The 20755-nt window shown below is 49.9% G+C and overlaps 1 protein-coding gene across 1 annotated transcript in view; it reads left to right on the forward strand.

Annotated features, from left to right (window-relative positions):
- LOC147629972 (uncharacterized) overlaps positions 1–20755 on the forward strand; it is a 300394-nt gene that overhangs the window by 149184 nt on the left and 130455 nt on the right. Inside the window, exon 20 of the mRNA XM_086811523.1 lies at positions 19995–20173. Coding sequence (XP_086667649.1) covers positions 19995–20173 — 179 coding nt within the window. The remainder of the gene's footprint in view (positions 1–19994; positions 20174–20755) is intronic.

Raw genomic sequence — 20755 nt, forward strand, 5'->3', positions numbered from 1 at the left:
GTGAGTAGTTGCCGCTCCTTTCTAGGCTGGGAGCATTGGTGGGTTCGGTGCTAGAGACTGGCCCCACAGCAACTTCAATGGTGGCCAGAGCAGCTGGGCTACCTTCCGTCAGAGTTTTGGTTCCGAACATCTCCTCCCTTCCGAAGGTCATTCAGCTACCGAGGATAGGGGGGGATGGATTGATCAGAGAGTGGAGTTCTCGGGGCTCTCGAACCAGTGCTTTATTTGTAGACAGGTCGGCCATCTGGCCAAGGCCTGTCCTCGCAGGAGACCCCGACCCTCACCGCAGCAGCAGGCCCCTGATGGCCCGCCCACAGATGCGGCTCGGCAGGCAGCCTCCGGGACACCTGCTCAGGCCACAGAGACCTAGGAGTGGCAGCCTGCACAGGGGCGCCGTCGAGGGAGACAACCGCAGCAGCATGCCCAGAGACGGATGCAGCCGCAGCCTCAGACTCAGCACCACTGGGTTCCTGTGAGGAACAGCTTTTCTCCCCTACAGGAGGAGACCCCAGCGACGACTGAGGACCAGGAGATGCCAGCACCCCCTCCTTCACCCCCCCACCCCCATCCCCCCCTACCGCCTCGCTTCCTCCTTCGCCGCCTCCCGCTCCCGCTCCGGTTTCGGCAGCGGCTCCTTCTCCACCCCCCTCGCCCCCCCCCTTCTCCCCCCCCACCAGCCTCAGCTCCCCGGGAGGCCCTGGCAGTCCCCTGGCGTTCTCCTGCAGTCCGGAGGGCTCTGAGCTCCGATCTTGATCGAGCACCGCAGAGGAGACTTACCATGCCAATTCGGGCTTCACGGATATCATCTATCCGCAGTCGGTTGAGTCGCCTCGGCACTAGACAGCGCTCGGAGACTTTTGATTACTCCTTCACACGGCTTTTTGGAGCAGAGGGCCCCCATGAGCCAGCACCGCTCCGAGTTCATGTAGTGATACCTCCGGCCCGCGGGGAGGAGGCACTTGACTCAGCGGTGGCCTTCTCGTTCTCTCTCTATGGCCCATGCGACTGGGAGTGGACTCTGGAGCTCGCTCTTAGCACTTTGAAGACTCGGGCAGTTGAGTTTTCACATCATGTGAGCGATCTGGAGGTGACAGATGTGATAGGCCGACTATGGGAGTTGGCTCATTTTTTCTTGGATCCCGGGAGTGTGGATGCCTCAGGGATTTGCCATTTGGTCGTTCGCATAGTGGCAGACTTAGCACGCGACCCTGGATATGTATGCATTCACGAGGTTGCTATGTCTGAGCGAGAGGCAGTCGCCATGGGACACAGCCATTGGCGCCTGATCCGTGATTCTTGCAGCACACCGGGTGGGCAGATTCGTAGTCGCTCGGATGGGGACTATTCTCCATCCAAGCTGCTTGCGAAGGCCCGCAGTACGGCTGAGACAGCATCCACCTCAGCAGGTCATCCATGAGGATCATCTCATGGAATGTACAGGGCCTCGGCGGAGCACATTACATATGCTATCGTGGTTGCTTGAGGCAGGAGCTGCAGAGATGCCTGGTTGGTGGCAGTATTGATATTTTGATGATGTAGGAGCACCACTTGGGTGAGAGCAGGATCCGGAGATATGGTTCAGTGATGCCTGGTAGATGGGACACCTTTTGGTCTACAGGGTTTGGTCCTTTGGGTGGACAGGGAGGAGTATGCATGGTCATTGCAAATGTATGGCGGCAGGCCATTGTTGATCGAGGGATCATTGTGCTTGGTAGAGCACAGTATGTCATTCTGAGGATGCATGATGAGCTCTTGGGCGTGCTTAACGTCTATGCGCCCAACCATGCTAGTGCCAGAGCAGGACCCAAATTACGGATGCATTGCAAGAGGCCGCACACTGGTGTGTTGGGGGAGACTTCAACATGCTAGAGGACCCGGCCGATAGGGTTGGAGGCAGTCATGTTACAGTGCACGGCATGGAGCTTGCAGCTTGGGAGCGATTTTGCATGTCACTGAGGATCACTGATGCATGGCAGCATGGGGCCTTCTCCCGCTCTCAGGACAGTCTTAGTTTCTCTCGGTCGGATCGCCGGCAGGGAGGGACTAATCTATCACGGATTGATTGCTTTTATGTGGGCGACTGGTTAGTGGAGCGAGGGGGCTCCGTTGGCATTCTCGCTGGCACCTCATTTTCAGACCATGCGCCAGTTATTTTGATACTTGAGGAGAGGACACGGGAGCCCAGCCTGCAGTTGAGGATCCCAGAGAGGGTACTTACAGATCCTAGTCTCGCTGAGGACATTGAGAGGATCTGGCATGATAGTTAGTGCTCTGACCAGGATGCAGCAGGCCAGTGTGCCCAGGGACTGATCGAGCTTAGCTCTTTTCTACACGCGGCAACTTTAACACAGCTGAGAGAGACTCGCGAGCGGGAGCATCGGCTGAGACGCAGCCTTGCTTTGCTCCAGCGCCTTCAGGAGCAGCAGCCTGCATGTGAGTGGATGGCGTCCCAGCTGAGCCAGGCACGACAGGAGGTTAGAGAGGCAAAGGAGCAGAGACATGAGTTTTACTATCGCCGCCAGGCCTCTCAGTGGACGGAGCTTGGTGATAGAGTGACTGGAGAGTTTTTTGAGATCACTGGACCCCGCCATGCTCGAGCAGGAGTCCGTCAGCTTGGGAGGCCGGACAGATCGGTAGCTACTGAGCCCGGGGAGATCAGAGCCATCGCCACTGGGTGCTATAGAGACCTACTTTCAGCGGAGCCAGCCACTGAGGCTCGGGATGCTTGCAGACAGACTGTGTGGGCCCATGTGTAGAGGAGGGTCACAGATCGTATGCATACAGTTCTGGGTGCGCCTCTTTCAGAGGTTGAGCTTGCTGAGGCCTTGAGGGTCCTGCCGCGCCATAGTTGCCCAGGGGAGGATGGATTGACGCTTGCCTTTTTTATGCGCTATTGGGACCTTTTGGGGCCAGGCCTCCGCAGAGGCTTTCAGTATGTTTTGGACACTGGGGTGATGCCACAGAGCTTTTCAGAGGGCTTGATCTTTCTTATCCCCAAGGGGGAGGGAGTATCAGATGATATTCGGCATTGGAGACCTATTACGATCCTCAATACTGTCTACAAGGTCTTAGCAAAGGCCTTGAGTTTGAGGATCCAGCCCTTCCTGGGGGAGTTGATTCATGCTACCCAGACAAGATTCGTCAAGGAGCGTAGTATCCTTGACAACATTTTCACCTTTTGAGAGGTGACGGCCCGAGCTAGATTTCTTGAAGAGGACTTGGTCGTGATGCTTCTCGATTTTGAGAAGGCATACGACAGAGTCGATTGGGGTTTTTTAGAGGGCACTATGCTTCACCTGGGCTTTGAGCCAGGTTGGATTAGAGGGGTGGCGGCTCTGTATTCCACAGCTCGTAGCCAAGTGTTGATTGCAGGAGGACGGGGGCCGAGTTTTGAGCTGACTAGATCAATCCGACAGGGATGTCCTCTCGCCCCGTTTCTATTTCTCTTCTTTGGTGAGGCTATGAGCATGTATTTGACGGCAGAGGAGGTTGGTTTGAGAGGACTCCAGCTCCCAGTCTGGAGGGAGGACCTGCTCGATGCTGAGTTTGCTGACGACACGGGCTTATTTTTGCATGGCCATGAGGCCAATCTTATTCGGGCAGAGCAGTCGCTCCAGGTTTTTAGTGCAGCTTCGGGAGCATTGATCAATTGGCACAAGACAGTGGCCTTTTGGATCAGTAGCGCTCCTACTCCGGCATGGAGCCCAGACGCCGGTTTTAGATGGATCCCTCCTGGCACAGCAGTGCGATATTTGGGATGCCAGATTGGACTAGATTTGTCACCTGGGCAGCAGATTGCCCCGCTTCTTCCGAGCATTCGGAAGAAGCTTTTGTATTGGAGTACAGCTCGGCTATCCTTGGCTGGGAGGGTGGTGGTGGCAAATCAGGTGCTTTTAGCGACCATGTGGTACATTACGTCTTGCTGGATCTTCTCGAGCTCTTGCATCAGCCAGGTACAGAGGTTGATCGGGAACTTTCTTTGGTCCGGGCGGGACGGTCAGCCAGCTCGGGCAAAGGTTGCTTGGGCAGTTATTACACTTCCGCTAGCACAAGGAGGCTTGGGCATTATAGATCAGTCGATCAGAGTCTATAGAGCCTTATTGGGGAAGCTTATTGTTCAGGGGCTGCTTCCAGGCGTTGAGCCTTGGAAAGAGCTTCTCTTGCAGTAGCTGCAGGCTCGGGCTCCCCCAGCAGGGGGCACTTGGGCACTAGAGATTCGATGGATCTTCATAGAGATGAGGAGGACAGGCCTCAGTAGAGGATGGGAGGATAGATTTGCTTTGAGCATCCTGAGAGCTTGGGAGCTGCTGAGACCGGGGCTCTCTTAGCGACCTCCTCCTTGTGTTGAGGAGCGGGCCAGACAGCCGCTCATCTGGAGCCCAGCGGTTCGCACAGAGCAGGGTCATATGCTAGGTTCTCGGCCTCGTCTAGCCTGGGGACCTTTGGCGGCAGGCCAGCACGTAGCTTTGGAGACTGGCAGGCCTTTTGCAGTCTCCCAGAGGAGATACAGGTGGAGAGGCTGAGTCACTTCTAAGGGGGGTTGATTATGAGGGATGACATTCAGGAGGCACTCACAGAGGAGTGGTTTACGCCTCTCGAGCTAGTGGCCCCACGGTGGATGGGAGCCTTTACACAGCTGGAGATCCTGATTGCTGTCAGAGCTTGCACTGAGGATGGCAGTTGCCTCTACTATGAGATTCAGGATGAGGGCAGACTTTTCAGAGAGTAGAGGTGGAGTCGCCTTTGGTTGCAGAGTGCACCTTTCAGAGGATACGGGTAGTGGCCGCCGCTTCTCGAAAGCGGCATATTGACCTCGACCCTGCAGATGTGCTCCCGGATTGGCGCATATGGGAATATGCAGCGCGCCCCTTGGCCCGGCTACAGTGGGACCCTGGTGAGTACGAGTGGCATGATCCTTATGCAGCCCTTGAGGCCACAGAGATCACCTTTTTCCAGTATACTGTTCGGCTAAAGCGGCATCTTTTGACGGCGAGGAGGATGGTCTCCCCAGCTCCAGCGGGGCATTGGCGGCTACAAGGACTTTCACAGGAGTTTCTTTAGTCTTCCGACGGCCTGCGTCCGATGCAGCCACCCTATAGAGACACAGAGACATTGCCTTTGGGATTGCCCTCAGGCACAGCAGATTTGGCTGCGGTCGGATGCTGCGTATTCTTGCCCCTCTCTCTCCAGAGGGTTTGTATACGTGGGGTGCCGCTGCTTGGTCGACTTCGTTAGGGCCTGCTATGGGCTATGAGACGAAGCAGGACAGCCAGGCCATTAGATTTATTAGGGGCCAGCCTCGCCTTGTTCCTTCACCGGATTTCTCGTCCGCCAGTTGGACACAGGAGAGGAATCTACGATGGGAGCTCCTCAGCAGCCTCACCATCTGGTTCACCTGGAGGGCCTGGTGTTTCAGGGCCTTTGAGGGGAGATTGGTGCCACCAGCAGAGACTGTTCGGGGGATTTGGCAGGAGTTGATCCACACCCTGCGAGGACAGTATGACCGCATCTGGGGTGACTCGGATGAGGCGATCTTGCGGCGCCAAGCCTTCCACATCACCTGGCGCAGCGGCCCCTTCTATACCCTACACGCAGGGTCCCCCCGTTGGCATTACAGGCCACCTGTTTGGCTTTTCCCCCCTCCTATTGTATGATTAAGCCCCTCAGTTCTTAGTACTGATGCTTGTACTTTTCAGCACCTAGGGAGTCTCCCAGGCTGCCTTGCTTTGTCCACTGCTCTGTTTTCCTTGCGAGCAGGAGAGGATCTTTTGTAGCCCTATGGGCGTCTTTATATAACTAATGAAAGGATCTTTTCTTGAAAAAAAAAAAAAGGTGTGAAAGTGGCAAATCCTAAAGACAACACTGTCGAGCAACTCCTTTGGTCACTATCCCGGCCACATTTCGGGCGCCCTTTTGTTCAAGCATGGCATGTGGTGGCCCACCATGTTCAAAGATTCTATTCAGTTTGCAAAATCTTGTGACACTTGCCAACGGTGCAAGCCCAAACCCACCCATCAAAATCACCGGCCCCTCCAGATTTCCCTCTCTTGGTCTCCATTTGAGAAATGGGGTCTTGATTTCATGGGGCCCATCGACCCAGTGGCACACCCAAGCAGGTACACATACATTCTTGTCGCCACTGATTACGCGACGAATTGGGTGGAAGCCCAGGACACCAAGGCTTGCACGGCCAACACGGTGGCTCGTTTCTTATATGAGCACATCCTTGTCCACTTGGTTGCCCCTTGGAAATCATTAGTGGCAGAGGTTCCCACTTCGTCAATGAAGCCATCACCACCTTACTAAGCACAGCTATAAGGTCTTCCACCAAAAGTCATGTGCTTATTACCCCTGGACCAATGGGCAGGCGGAAAGCACCAACAAGGTGCTCTGTCTCACTGACTCCGCAAGATGTGCCATCAACACTCCAGTCACTAGTCAGAGGCCCTCCTCGACACCTTGTGGGCTTACAAAACCACCTTCAAAGCCACGACCCGACATAGCCCCTATCAGGCTCGTCTACGGTTTGGAAGCCATTCTACCCTTTGAATTCAACCAGGATCCTTCGAGGTAGGGACCTCCCGCCAGCATGGCACTAACCACAGCGTTTCATTGCTCTACCTAACCATCCTGGATGAAACCCAAGCATTGGCAAATCAAGCTTTGGAATTGGAACAAAACAAAAGGAAGGCATGGCATGACCACCATCCCAGGAAACTGCAGTTTCAGGATGGCCAACTGGTCCTAGTGTACCGAGTTCGTTATCTGAAACGGGCCAAGAAGCTCGTTCCTTTTTGCTTAGCTATCTATCCTTGGCACGTACTCTCTGCATGTAGGGAAGGGGCTGAGTTTGGTGCCCTGAAACTGTGGCAGAGGATTGTTACAGCCTACGCACAATGGTTATGTGGACAGCAGACGGGTATGATGTGAAAAAGCATGACATGCTAGCTTCCTAAGGGCAGCAACAAAGCGGATGATGAACAACAGAGAGTCGGAGAGTTTTGAGGCCAAGGCAGCTAGCAAAGAGAGCAAACAGATCGGGCATGCACATATACATGGGCATGTGGACTGCAGAGAGTTGTTTAGAGCAGGCCACGAGGGACCATTCCAAATCCACCAAATTCTTTCTTATGGGGCCGTACAATTCCACACCTTGGACGGCCTGCTTCTTCCGCTGGTCAACGACTCCAGGATAAAGGCTCATCGCCCAAAAGCCTCAAAAGCCTCTCCTGTCGCCTTTCCTTCCCTATAGCCCCCCTTCTGTTATTATTTTATATAATAAAAAAAAACCTGCATTCCCCAACCGTGCTCCACTCCCTGCCCTTGCTAGTCTACCCGTTAGGACCTGTCCTATTTAGCCGGTTGCTATGTTCATGGTGGCTTTCCACTCTTCACTTCAACCAAAGAAGGGGAAGCCTTTCCACGGCTGGAACTCTGATGGACGACGCTGGGGCGTCTACCTCTTCTGTTCTACCTTCTCCATTAGCATGTTTCTTCCTCTCTCCCCTACACAACTTGGACCCCCTCCACCTCTCACCCTTGGAATGTCCCACACCTTCCCCTTGGTTTGTCCGCCTACACCTTCCCTCGTCCGCCTGCACTTTTTCCCTTGTCCACCCGCGTCACTCCCTTGGATCATCTGCCTACACTCTCCCCCTTGGACCGCCCGTCTACACCTCCCCTTGTCCACAGCACCTACCCCTCTCTCCTCGGACCGTCTGCCAACTCCCCCTCTTCGGCCATCCATCGTCCCCCCTTCCTTCTCTCCACTCCTCTGTCAAACCTCTTCCATTTCTTAGATCATCCACCTCTCCACTTTTGGACTATCCACCAACTCCCCCCACCTCTCTCCAGTCATCCGCCCTCCTCCTGGCACCGCCCGACAGCCCCACTTGTCAACTCACCTTTTTCCTCCAATCGGACCGTGCCAACCCCTTCAACCCCGTCCATCCTCCCCTTTTGGGATCATCCGCCACCCCACCTCTTCGACCGCCCGTCCCTTCGTTGACTCATCCACCACCCCCTTTCTTCGGTCGTCCGTCAACCCCCTCCTTTTGTCCCGTCCCCCGCTTTTGGCGACTCACCCCACCACCAACCCTTTCCCCTCTTTGTCGACTTAGCCCACCCGTTCCCCGCTTTCGTCGACTCACCTCACCCGTGTTGGGTGGAGTGGACAACGGAAGCAACAGGAGACGGAGTCAAGAAGCAAAGCGTGCTGTAGAAGATTGAAGTTCTAAAAAGTACAAAAGATACACCTAATATGATGAAACCCAAACTGGGTGTCATACGTGTACTAGGTGTCTCAATTGGAACTAGTACTAACTGTACCATAGGTCCTAAACTGATAATATCTAGGCCTACAAGGCACATACCAAGGAATGAGTGACACCTATGGATAGCCCATAGAGTGGCCTACAAACCCCCCTCGACGGTATGGGCTGAAGTATCCTGGAAACGTCTCAAGATACCTGTAGACTAAAGGTCATGGTTGCACAAATTCGTCAATATGGATATAGCAACCTATGACTGTACTAAGTAGCAGATCAGGTAACAAATGGTACCAAGTGTAAAGCTTGTCGAAAAGCCTCAAACTTTGGTCGCGGGAGAGCCTTCGTGAAGAGATCTGCCAAGTTGTCTTTAGTGGGAATGTAAGACAACTGAATGTCACCATCTGACCATCGCTCTCTGACATAGTGGTAATGAACCTCAATGTGTTTCGTGCGAGCATGAAACACAGGATTTCTTGCAATAGCCAAAGCACTCTGACTGTCAGTATGAATGACTGTAGGAGTAGTCTGACCAACTAGAAGATCTGCAACAAGTAGTTTCCCTAGCCAAACACACTCTACTGTAGCTGTGAAAGCTGCCCTGTACTCAACCTCACAACTAGATGTGGCAACTGTCGCTTGCTTCTTGCTGAACCAAGAGATGCATGAAGAGCCAAGCATGAAACAATTGCCACTATGGGATCGGCATGTATCATAGCAACCAGCCCAATCACTATCAGTGAACCCATGCATGATAAGTGAAGAATCAGCCTTGTAAAAAAGGCCCAAGTGTTGTGTGCCTTTGATATATCTGAAGACACGTTTCACTGCATGCCAATGGTGATGAGTAGGACTGTGCATAAACCTGCTCAACTGGGAGACCACGTACTGCAAGTCTGGCCGAGTATGACACAAGTAAAATAAACAACCAACTGCCTGCTGATAAGAGGTAGCATCACAAGGTCCACTGGTATCTTCAGCAGAGAAACGAAAACCAGTCTCTAATGGGGTGGAGACGGGTTTGCAGTCTTCAAACTGAAATCTCTGTAAGAGCTGCCCAATGTACTTGGATTGTGACATAATAATCCCCCCCTCAGTCCGAGCAAATTGTATGCCCAAATAGTACTGCAACTGGCCAAGATGAGTAAGAGCAAATGATTGCTCTAATTTCCGTTTAAAATCTGCAATTTTCTTGGGATGTGGCCCAGTGAAAATCATGTCATCCACATAGAGGATCAAAATCAGCAAATCTGTCCCCCTCTTGCGGATATATAAAGTCACCTCTGTGGGACTATTCTGAAAACCAAGGCTGAGCAAATGAGTGTGAATCCTGTCATACCAAGCGCGAGGTGCCTGCTTCAATCCATACAAGGCTTTCTTAAGCCGGCATATCTTTTTTTCAGAACCTACAACCTCAAAGCCAGGAGGTTGTGCAACATAGACTTCCTCTGCCAATAGACCATTGAGAAATGCTGTCTTGATATCCAACTGATGCACTTCCCAATTATTGTGGGCAGCCACGGCAATAACACATCTAATGGTGGTGATACGTGAAGTGGGAGCAAAGGTTTCTTCATAATCAATGCCCTCTTTGTGAGCATAGCCTTTGGCCACAAGACGGGCTTTGTACCTGTCAACTGAACCATCAGCTTTCCTCTTCACTTTGTAAACCCACTTAGTCCCCACAGCATGTTTACCTGTGCAGGCAAGTCACATAACTCCCATGTGTGATTGGCATGAATGGAGTTCAATTCATCTTGCATGGCTTGCATCCACAACTTATTTGAAAAGGCATCTCTATGACAAACAGGCTCCTCATCACATGCTGTAGCAATCAAAGCATGAGCAACCGAGTTTGCCAAATCTCTTTTGGCTGCAGCTCTTGTACGGGCTGGCAAAGGAGCATCTAACTTGTTGTCCTTCAAAGTTTCAAAGAACCAACGAGGAGCTCTTTTAGGCTGTCTTATATCAGCCAATTCCTGCTCTACTGCCTCTTCCACAACATCCTCAAGAGCATGTGGCATCTGTGTCACAACAGGTGGCTGTCCGGACTGCGTGATAGGCTGTAAATGAGCAGTATGTGGAGGAGTGTATCCCTGTGGTGCATCATCGGAGGCATCGGAACCAAGCAATGGCACAAAACTGTCAAAATGGTCCGAGACACCAAGTGTGGACTGCATTTTGCAATCCCGCAAAGGCATAGAGGATGTCTCATCAAAGATAACATCTCTACTGACAACCACCCTACGTGATGAGGGCTCATAAAGTCTATAACCTCTGCTCTCTGCACTGTATCCCAAAAATATGCATTTGATAGCCTTATCATCCAACTTTGTCCGTCTCTGTGAAGACACATGTGCATAGGCCAAACACCCGAAAGTACGCATATGGGAAATGGATGGCTTGTGACCTTTCCAAGCCTCATAGGGTGTGACTGTTCTCAATGCTTTAGTTGGGCATCTATTCAAGACATAATTTCCACACATCACTGCATTCAACTAAAACATACTAGGCAAATTCTTGAAATTCTTGCCCTTAAGCATACACCTAGCCATCTCCATAATGGTCCTGTTTTTCCGCTCAGTAACTCCATTCTTTTGAGGAGTGTAAGGCACTGTGCACTCATGATGAATACCACGGGTTGCCAAGTAATCATTCAATTCCTTAGACATGTATTCCCCCCCTCTATCAGATTTCATATTGGCAATCTTCAAGCTTGCATCATTTTCAGCCAAGGCAATGAAGTGCTTGAAGCATGTGAACACCTCCGACTTGGACTTCAATGCAAATATCCAAGTGTACGTGGTAAAGTCATCAATGAAGGTGACAAAGTAGTAGAAGCCACCAATAGATGCGGTCTTCATGGGACCACACACATCAGTGTGAACAAGAAATAAGTTGCGAGATGCCCCAACTCTGCCATCTTTGGGGAGAGCAAAGCGGTGCATCTTGCCAAGTAGGGCAAGCTTCACAGATATGTTTCTTAGTAGGCACGTGCATCTGTGGCATATCTTCAACCATTTGTGGCAACCGTACCAAGGCATTAAGATTGAGGTGACCTAACCTCTCATGCCATAAATATTTGTCAAGGAGTACATCTGCATCCACAGCATGGGCATCATGGGCTGAACTGTCACTGCATCTATCATATGCATCGAGGCTATACAAGCCCCTCTGAAGAGTACCAGTCAAAACAATAGCATCGGCATGACTCAAGTCATAGACTGCACACCTATGCCCATCAAAAACAATCTTATGTCCACACGTAGCAAAAGCTGAAATGGAAATAAGATTTTTGCGTATGCCTAGCACATACAAAACATTCTCCAGAGTGACAACATTGCCTGCAACTAAAGTGACTACAACCTGCCCAACACCCTTAACCATATAGGATGCATTGTTGGCACACGTCACAGAACCCCCCTTTGGGGCATCAGCAAGGGAAGTGAACAATGTCCTGCAGAAAGTGATGTGCTTAGAAGCACCACTATCAAAGAACCACGTGGAAGCTGAAACTGACATGCAAGCAGCACCTGCATCATGTACAGAAGGATCATAAGGGCATTGGACTATGAAACTCCAAGACTGTTCCGTGGCAAAATGAGCATGCTCATTAGGAGTGGCATCATTGCCAGAGGCAGTGGAGACCACAAGTCCCTTTTCTTTCTTCTTCTTCTCAGAAGTAATCCTTTTTCTGCATTCAGCTATATCATGGCCTGCAACCTTGCAGTAATTACACCTCTTCTTCTTCTTTTGATCACCCTGGGATGATGAAGAAGAAGACTGATTTGCTGTATTTTTAGGGGCAGATTTCTGAAATTTTCCCTTATTCCTATCATTGGCTGCAAATGCTTGATCAGAACGCATACTGGCATTTCTGTTAGAGCGACTCTGCTCCTCCTGCAATAAAAGTGCAACCAACTGATCAAGGAATAGTAGTTGGCATTGCCCATGGCAACCAACCTCAAGGTAGTAGCAAAACCTTGGTAAGAGTCAGGCAATCCATCCAATGTGCCGGATACAAGTTGAGAATAAGGAATATCCTCATCAATGTTGGCCAATTGCTCTTTCAAATCTTTGATAGCTGTCAAATAGGCATCCAACCCTCATTCATATGTTGATCCTTTGACTGCTTGCGGAGATAGGCAACACGGGCCTCGTTGCGTACCTAATACAAAGAGGCAAGCTTATCCCAAGACTCCCTAGCAGTAACGCATGATCTGATATGAGGTACAATACTCTTCTTAACAGAAAGAGCAATCAATGCATGTGCCTTAGCATCACGACCATCCCACTGAATCATCTCCTGAGTAGGAGGTACAAAGGCATCACGGGAAGAACCACTGGATGTGACATCACTAGTGGAAGATGTAGCTTGCCTGACAAGCCTAGGCTCATTGCCATTCACAATATTCCACAAATTCTTGGCCACCAAGACATGCTTCATCATAAATGACCACATAGGATAATTCACCCCATCAAGCTTGTCTTCAGCACCGAAAGCCCCAAAAAGATCATCCTTGCCACTGGCCATTATGCAGACAAATGCACAAATCCAAATGTGACAAAGGCAAGATTAGGAGCCTCAAGCTCTCAACTGCAAATAAAGTGACCAAATGACCCTCAAGGCTTTCAACTGCAAATATGATGCTTGTTGTCCACAAAATGACTGCAAATGTGCAACTGTCACAAAGTATAGACCTGCAATAAAAAATCCCAATGCAGAATGGGACCTTCCCAAGGCAGCACGGGGCCTTATCCAATGCCAAAGAAGCTGCAAACGAAAGGAAAAAATTTGCAGAAATGAAATACCTCAATAAAAGAGCTTCCCGAACTGTTGAAAATGCTCAAGGGAGCTTCTAACAGCAAGAGGAAGTGAAGGACAGCAAAGCCCTTTGATTTGATTTGATTAAAGGGCCTTATCCAATGCCAAAGAAGCTGCAAATGAAAGGAAAAAATTTGCAGAAATGAAATACCTCAATAAAAGAGCTTCCCGAACTGTTGAAAATGCTCGAGGGAGCTTCTAACAGCAAGCCCTTTGATTTGATTAGGTCAACAATCAAACAACCTCCAAAACCAAGTACAAAGAGCAACGGGAGAAGACGGGAGCCGGCTCGATGTGCGATGAAGGAAATTTTGCCCAATACTCCACCAGAATGTCACTGCCAACTTCCAAATGCTTCAGAGCAGCAGTACAACTGTAAATTCAGCAAAACCCCAAATTTCTAGGGTTTGACTCCACGATGGAATGCCTCTGAACAGATGTAGGAGCTCACACGTGTGGATTCGAGTAGTAGAAACCAGTCGACCAGCAAGAAATCAGCTCCAATGAGCAAGGGGGAGGCTCGGGAAGATTGAAACTGGCGAGAACTGAAGGGCAAAGCCTGCTCTGATACCACTGCTGGGTGGAGTGGACAACGGAAGCAACAGGAGAGGAGGCAAGAAGCAAAGCGTGCTGTAGAAGATCTATTGCTGAAGTTCTAAAAAGTACAAAAGATACACCTAATATGATGAAACCCAAACTGGGTGTCATATGTGTACTAGGTGTCCCAATTGGAACTAGTACTAACTGTACCATAGGTCCTAACTGATAATATCTAGGCCTACAAGGCACATACCAAGGAATGAGTGACACCTATGGAGTGGCCTACAACCCACCCAACCCTTCCCCCCTCTTCGTTTACTCAGAGCCCTCCCCTTTCACATTTGTCGACCCACTCACCTGCCTCCCCTTTCTTCTTCGACTCACCTACCCGCCCAACCCCCTGTCCACTCTCCCCAACCAACCCCCCCTTTTTGTCTACTCTCTCCAAACCCCCCCCCCCCCCCCCCTTCATCGACTCACTCGCTCCCCCTCCCTCTTCGTCAACTCTCCCCAACCGGCCTCCCCTCTTCATTGACTCACCCCAACCCACCCCACTCTCTTTTTTTCTGTCGACTCTGCCCAACCGGTCCCCCTCTTGACTCCCCCCCCCCCACCACACCCCGACTCACATGCCCGTCCCCTCCTCCCTCCCTCTCTCTCTCGGTCGTAGGCTGAAGAGAACCCTTCTCTTGCTAGATTTCAGCAAATCGCAGTAGCTCTGCAGCAAGTGTGTCAAGAGTCCGGCGCAGGAACTGGTGTGCCTCCTGCCTCTTCGCCAGGACTTTCAAGGCCGACACTGTTTATGTGGTGGGGGCAACTATGTAGCGGAGAAGATCACCCACATCATGGTGATGTTTTGGGTGCTTTCTGGATCAACAGCAGGTAGTCAACGAGCGCCTATGGATGGGCTACTTTGCACAATCACAAGGTTAGCAAGGCGTTGCTATGCATGGATGGCATCTATGATGCAAGCCCGTTTAAAGACAAGCTCAAGAAAAGAGAGGAAGAGTCTTCCAAGGGGGAAGGCCCTGGGCAACCTTTCTCCTGACGATTCCAGTCGGAATGGCCGTGATTTTCTGAATAGACTGTTTGTTGGTAATGGCTCACACAGAGGATATGGGCAGGTGTAGCCTGTCATCTATGGTCGAGAGCCTGTGCCTACTGGAATGACCTTGGTAGCAATGATGCTTCTTCCAGATGGACGAATTGTCTATGTCTTGCAACAACCAGGGAAAAAGAAGTTGGTAAAAGAAGGCCATAGATTTGATAAAATGCTTCTCTCGACAAGCACATGGTATTGGTGTATCCTAAAATATCTTGAAGGTTGACAATGTAAATCTGGAGTGCTTTGCAAAAGGAAGGAAAGATCATGGCATCTAGAAAAATATATATATATATATATGAGAAAAGAGGAGACAAAAAAAAAGACTCTAGTTATTTATTTCTCCTGTTATTAATCTCCTTGTATATACCATCTTTATATGATGTCCTTTTTTTCTGCACCATCTTTCCATAATGTGATAACCACATGATGTATACTTTCCATATATGTAATCCTTCTCAAGGCAACATACTTCTATCTTCCTCACCAAGGACGGTTTGCACTCTAGTAGTGAGCGACCTGTAGCCACCAAGGGTGTTGTCACAAGGACTGTCCACCGCGATAGTGTGACAATGTCACACCGCCACACTGTCATAGTGAGTCAATAGAGGCACCAAGCATTTGGGATCATCCGAAGAGGAGACGCACGACCACAACTGACACAAAGATGTGGACGGAGCATTGAAGGCTCCAACGGCACCGACTGACACTCCAACGACATCTCCTAGAGATAGGAGATTCTACCAAAGGCTACGCTGCCACCTCAAGGCATCCACCAAAGATAGGAGATTCCACCGACTCGGCCTCAGGCATATATGGCCCCTCGTCCCATCTTGGAGGACATCCCTATCCCAGGATAACATCCTTACCCATTTTGAAGGATATCCTTTATCCTTCATCCCTCACCATCATCCTGAAGGACATCCTTATCCCGCTTGTCCCCTGTGTTCTACAGTCCCTTGTCATCAGCTTGAGCTGTGTCGTGTTCTTCAGCTGAGTGTGCACGGTACAGTGAAGGACATGTATCAGTGTTCTCTGAGTAGTGCAAGTGCTCTCGTTTCTTTTGTTGTCTTGTCTCTTCTTGTGTTGTGTTCCACTCCATAGTGTCTTCTGTGTTGTGCTGTGAGCATCGGGGACTCCGGACATACTGTCTAGAGAAGAGCCACCATGTAGTGTGCCGGGCAACCACTTGTGGAGGCCTTCGAACTATTTTTCATGTTGGTTCAGGACCCTGTCCATCACCTTCTTCTGCACGCCCAACGCCTTCTTGGTGTTGTCCTCCACAGTCTTGATGTATGCCTTCAGCTCCTGTAGAGAGGGTGGTTGTCGAGGAGAGAGAGGAAGGTGCGGTTGAGGTAGCACCAAGAGAGTGGCCAGTTCAAGAAGCGGGTGAGAATGATGGTGTGGTGGAGAGGGAAGGGGGAATTGGCAAGGAGAGAGAAAAGGTTAAAAGAGTTAATGGGATGGGGACAGAGGAAGGTTGTGCCCTTCCTGCCAAGACAGTTTTTAGGCAGGTTTTTTTGTTTTCTTTGGTCATTCAACATTGGGGCTTGCGAACGGATGGTTTTCAGGCCGAAGTTGGAGGTAGAGCTTGAGCCTGGACCCATTGACTAAAGGAAGGCGCTCATTGGACAGCGTGCACAATTGCACTGCACCTTGTGGCAAGATAATGTCCTGAACCTTGTAGGGGCCTGCCCATGCAAGTACTAACTTTTTGGTGTGTTTGAGGTATTGAGCCTGATAAAGGAGCACTAAGTCACTGTAAGAAAAGCGAGGGTGACGTAGGTGTCACAAAACCCTAGTGTGCCGGGCAGCAAGGTCTGCTACAAGTACGGCTAAAACGTTGGGAAAATCCCCTTTTATACAAAAAGCCTGTAGGCATTATAATCCGTTCATGTGGGATAATTCACACACACCTCATGATTTCACATGTGCATACCACGGGCAACCTACCCCTCTTCAGGTGCATACCACGGGCAACCTACCCCTCTACAGGTGCCCTCGGTATTAAGAGTCCACCATCCTGGTGAACATGAAAACTAGCACATAACTTCCATACATGTGTATAACCATGAACTACCACAATCCAAGAAACAAAAAATACCCATCATCAACCACTTGAGAAAGAGAAGGTAGAGTCATGCTTGAGTAATCATGTTACCAAGCCATCTTCTCCCTACTGCACCAAGAATTAGGTCTAACTCTCCGCCCCCTTGGCTCGTGACCTACTGCACCACACACTCAGTGGCTCCTACAACCTTCTCAAGCATAAGTTTGTTGACTCTCGAATTAGGTCCAACCATACAATCATCAAAACCATATACACATGATTGAGAAAGTTACATGTTTGCATGAAAATGCACCCAAGATGCGACTTAGAGCAACATGCTGATGTTCAGAAGAGGGTGTCAATGATGTCCACAACAAGAATGCTGAGGACAGAATCTTTGTGCCAAGTGAACATGTGAATAGCCACATATGGGGTGGTAATGGACTCCGACACTGGAATCAAGAGGTTTTATTCAAGATAGGAGCATCCTGGATAGCATCTTCACCTTTTGGGAGGTGACCGCCATTGCCCAGATGGATTCCCCTGCCACCTGGATCCAAGGTGTCTCCGCCCTCTACTTGGCCTCTAACAATCAGGTCCTAATCCACGGCGCTCAAGGTGAGAGGTTTCCACTTTCTCGTTCAATATGCCACAGTTGTCCCCTTGCACCCTTCCTCTTCCTTTTTGTGACGGAGGCGTGAACAGTTTTTTAGCTTCCTAGGAAACCGGACTACATGGAGATGACACAACGGCCTACCTCTCCAGAGATGTGTAGAATCTCCAAAGGTTTATGGATGCAGTTGAGATCTTTTGCCAGACCTCAAAGGAGGGGAGATCAACTAGCACAAGTCATGTGAATTTTGAGTTAGCTCATCCTCTATTCCGATTTAATCCTTCCAGTGGATTCCGAGGGGTGCCCTAGTGCGTTATCTTGGCTGCACAGTCAGGATCGACATCACTTCAAAGCAGCAGCTTGCCCCCATCCTTCTGAGCGTCGATAAGATGCTTCTTACTGGAACACAACCAAGCTCCCACTCACTGGTTGAGTAGTGGTAGTGGACTAGGTCCTTCTCACTACCATGTGGTACATCACCTCTTGATGGGCCTTTTCTAGAGCATTTAATGGTTAGGTACAACGATTGATCCACAACTTCATTTGGGCAGGCGGTGATGGCAAACCAGCAAGCCAAGGTGGCTTGGAGACTCGTCATTGGGCCTCGCCACACAAAGGTGGCCTGGGCATTATTTCTATGCAAAGCAAATCCCTTTTGGGCAAGCTCATCATCAGAGGCCTCCTCCTAAGTGGTAAGGCCCGGAAGGACTTTCTCATGGCTCGCATCTCCGCTCACACTTGCGTTCTTGGCTATTTCTAGTCCCCCGAGCCTCAGATAAATCTTCACAGAGATGAGGACCCATGCCCTGAGCTCTTCCTTCAAGGACCGATTTGCAGGCGGCCTCTTCTGAGCTTGGGATTACATTCGTTTTGCTCTTCACCAATCCCCCCCATTCTTGGACGAGGAGAGACTTCGTCAGCCCCACTAGTCTGGAAACCCTTGATTAGCCTTCATAGTGGCCACAAGCTAGGCTCCCGTCCTCATGTCTCATGAGGCACATTGAGCGAGGGACCGGCCCAGTCTCTTGGAAAGTGGCTCCCCTCTAGGCGGCTCCCACCAAAGGCTCAAGAGCAGAGCCTAGCTAGGATCCGAGGTAGAGATAGTCTCACCTCCTGGAAAGTGGCTCACCCTCAACATCGACTCCATCCCTCCGAATTGGCTTGCACCATTCTTGGACCCGACTCCCCCTGAGTGGGTAGGGGTTTTTACTAGACATGATATGTGGATGGTAGTCCATGGTGCTGATGGAGGCACCCTCACTCTAAAGGGCCACAGGGTAGTTTGAGTGAATCCCCCCCCTCAATGGAGGACCTCAGCAACTGCATTTTGCAAAGGGTGAGAGTAATCGGGTTTCAGGACCACAAATGGCACGTTGACACACCCCCCCCCCCCCCCAAGGCAAAGTGACCAAAGAGAGATTGTGGAGATTATGGTTATGTGAGGGCCGACCACTGATGCAGTTGTAGTGGAATCCAGGTGAGTGACAATAGCAGGATCCCGTCAACCCCAAGGACGCCCATGACATCCCTCTGGGTAGCAGGATTCAGATGCCAAAGGTTGACAATATTCCAGCGGTGGCAGTAGTACACAAGCAGACTCCAGGCATCCCTCTGCGCGTTTCCTCCATGATTTTTGAAAACGGCTGTGGGCAGCTTTTGGGCACCTCACTAGCAATTGGACGTATCTCACCCGAGGCGCAACAGGTTTGCTTGTGCATCCTCGATATCTTCACCATGGACCATGCATCTACCCGCACCATCACCTCTCCTATCTTCACCATGGTTGTGCATCCTCCATATCTTTACTGTGGACCAAGCATCTACCCACACCATTACCTAGGGGGCGGTAGCCTAGGCTTCCGAATCAGCATCGGTCCCAGCATATGAGGAGACGGGACAGGACCTCGCCCCGCTCCTCTCTCACCACAATATCATGATAGCCTTGTTATCAACCACCCCAGTAGGGAGGACAAAAAGGTGGGTGATCATCAGCAGTATAGCAATATGGAACATTTGGCGTGCTCGCTGCAGCAAGGCCATGGTGGGCATTACCATGCCACCTGCTAAGTCCATCCAAATAATATGGAAAGACATCAAACACCCTGCGTGGCCAGTGGGAGAAGCCACGAGGCTTTGCTTGGATGGATACACCCAAGCATGCCTAGAGTAGTCATCAATGAATGTCACAAAATAAAGGTATCCCCTGATAGAGGGTGTCCTCATAGGACCACATACATCACTGTGTATAAACTGTAATTCTAGACATCCCTTACTAATCCATTTTTCAGCGGGAATGATGCCCGTTGCACTTTGCCCAAAATGTACACCTCACATGATGTGGCAAGTCTGACCCCATCCCTTGTCTTTGAAGGAGCAACAAACTGCCAAAATTCAAGTGACCAAAGTGGACATACCATAGGACATGTTTTTGAGATGATTGAAACACACTTGCACCCCCCCACCCCCCCCCCCCCCCCCCCCCCCCCCCCCCGCGCGGCGCACCCCTGCAAAAAAGGAAAAAAAATATTATTTCAAAAGAGAGAATTTCATAGCAAATTCTTTATGTCCATCATGATAAACATGGAATTGTGTTGCAGATATGCATATGAAAATGGCATTGTAGTGGTACGAATGATAAATGCATCTCAAAATTATGCTTTCGAATATTTGGGAAATAGCAGCCGGTTGGTAATAACCCCTTTGACAGATCGTTGCTATCGTACATTGATGGGTGCTCTTCATTTGAACTTAGGAGGAGCTCCTGAGGGACCTGCAGGTTAGATTGAATTTTTTTAGCCGCATCTATACATGATCTACTTTGCAGTTAGCAACACAACCTTCATTATTTTTATTTTTGAGTTGAAAATATGAAAGGTAGTGCTAGTGAAGGGGCATCTGAATTAACTATTTATCGCTTTACTCTTTTTTTTTGGAAATAGTGTTTATGTGTATGTATGCATGTAGATATACATAAACATATGTATGTGCATGTGGGTGTGCGTGTGTTCAAGCCTTTCACTATTTCAAAGAATCTTTACATCAATCCCTTTATGATTGTCTCTCTCTACATGAGATTGACCCATCATTGTATAGCCTTTTCACGGATATATTTTGATCATGCCCCTGTTCACTATGATGCTTTTTGTGGGTTTTCCTCATTCTGAGGTTTCCCACTAGTAATCGAAATAATCATTACAAAAAAAAAAAGTGTGTGCGGTGTGTGTATGTCTCTCTTCTGATTTGTAGCAACATTGTGAGCGCGTGAATGCGTGTACATATGCATGTGTGATGTGGTTCTTGACAACATTGTGGATAAGAAATCAAATCACAAATTATACTAAATCATCCATGTGTGCAA

The sequence above is a fragment of the Cibotium barometz genome, chromosome 17, assembly GCF_041138505.1.
Source record: "Cibotium barometz isolate CiBa-2024 chromosome 17, ASM4113850v1, whole genome shotgun sequence".
Classification (NCBI taxonomy): Eukaryota; Viridiplantae; Streptophyta; class Polypodiopsida; order Cyatheales; family Cibotiaceae; genus Cibotium; species Cibotium barometz.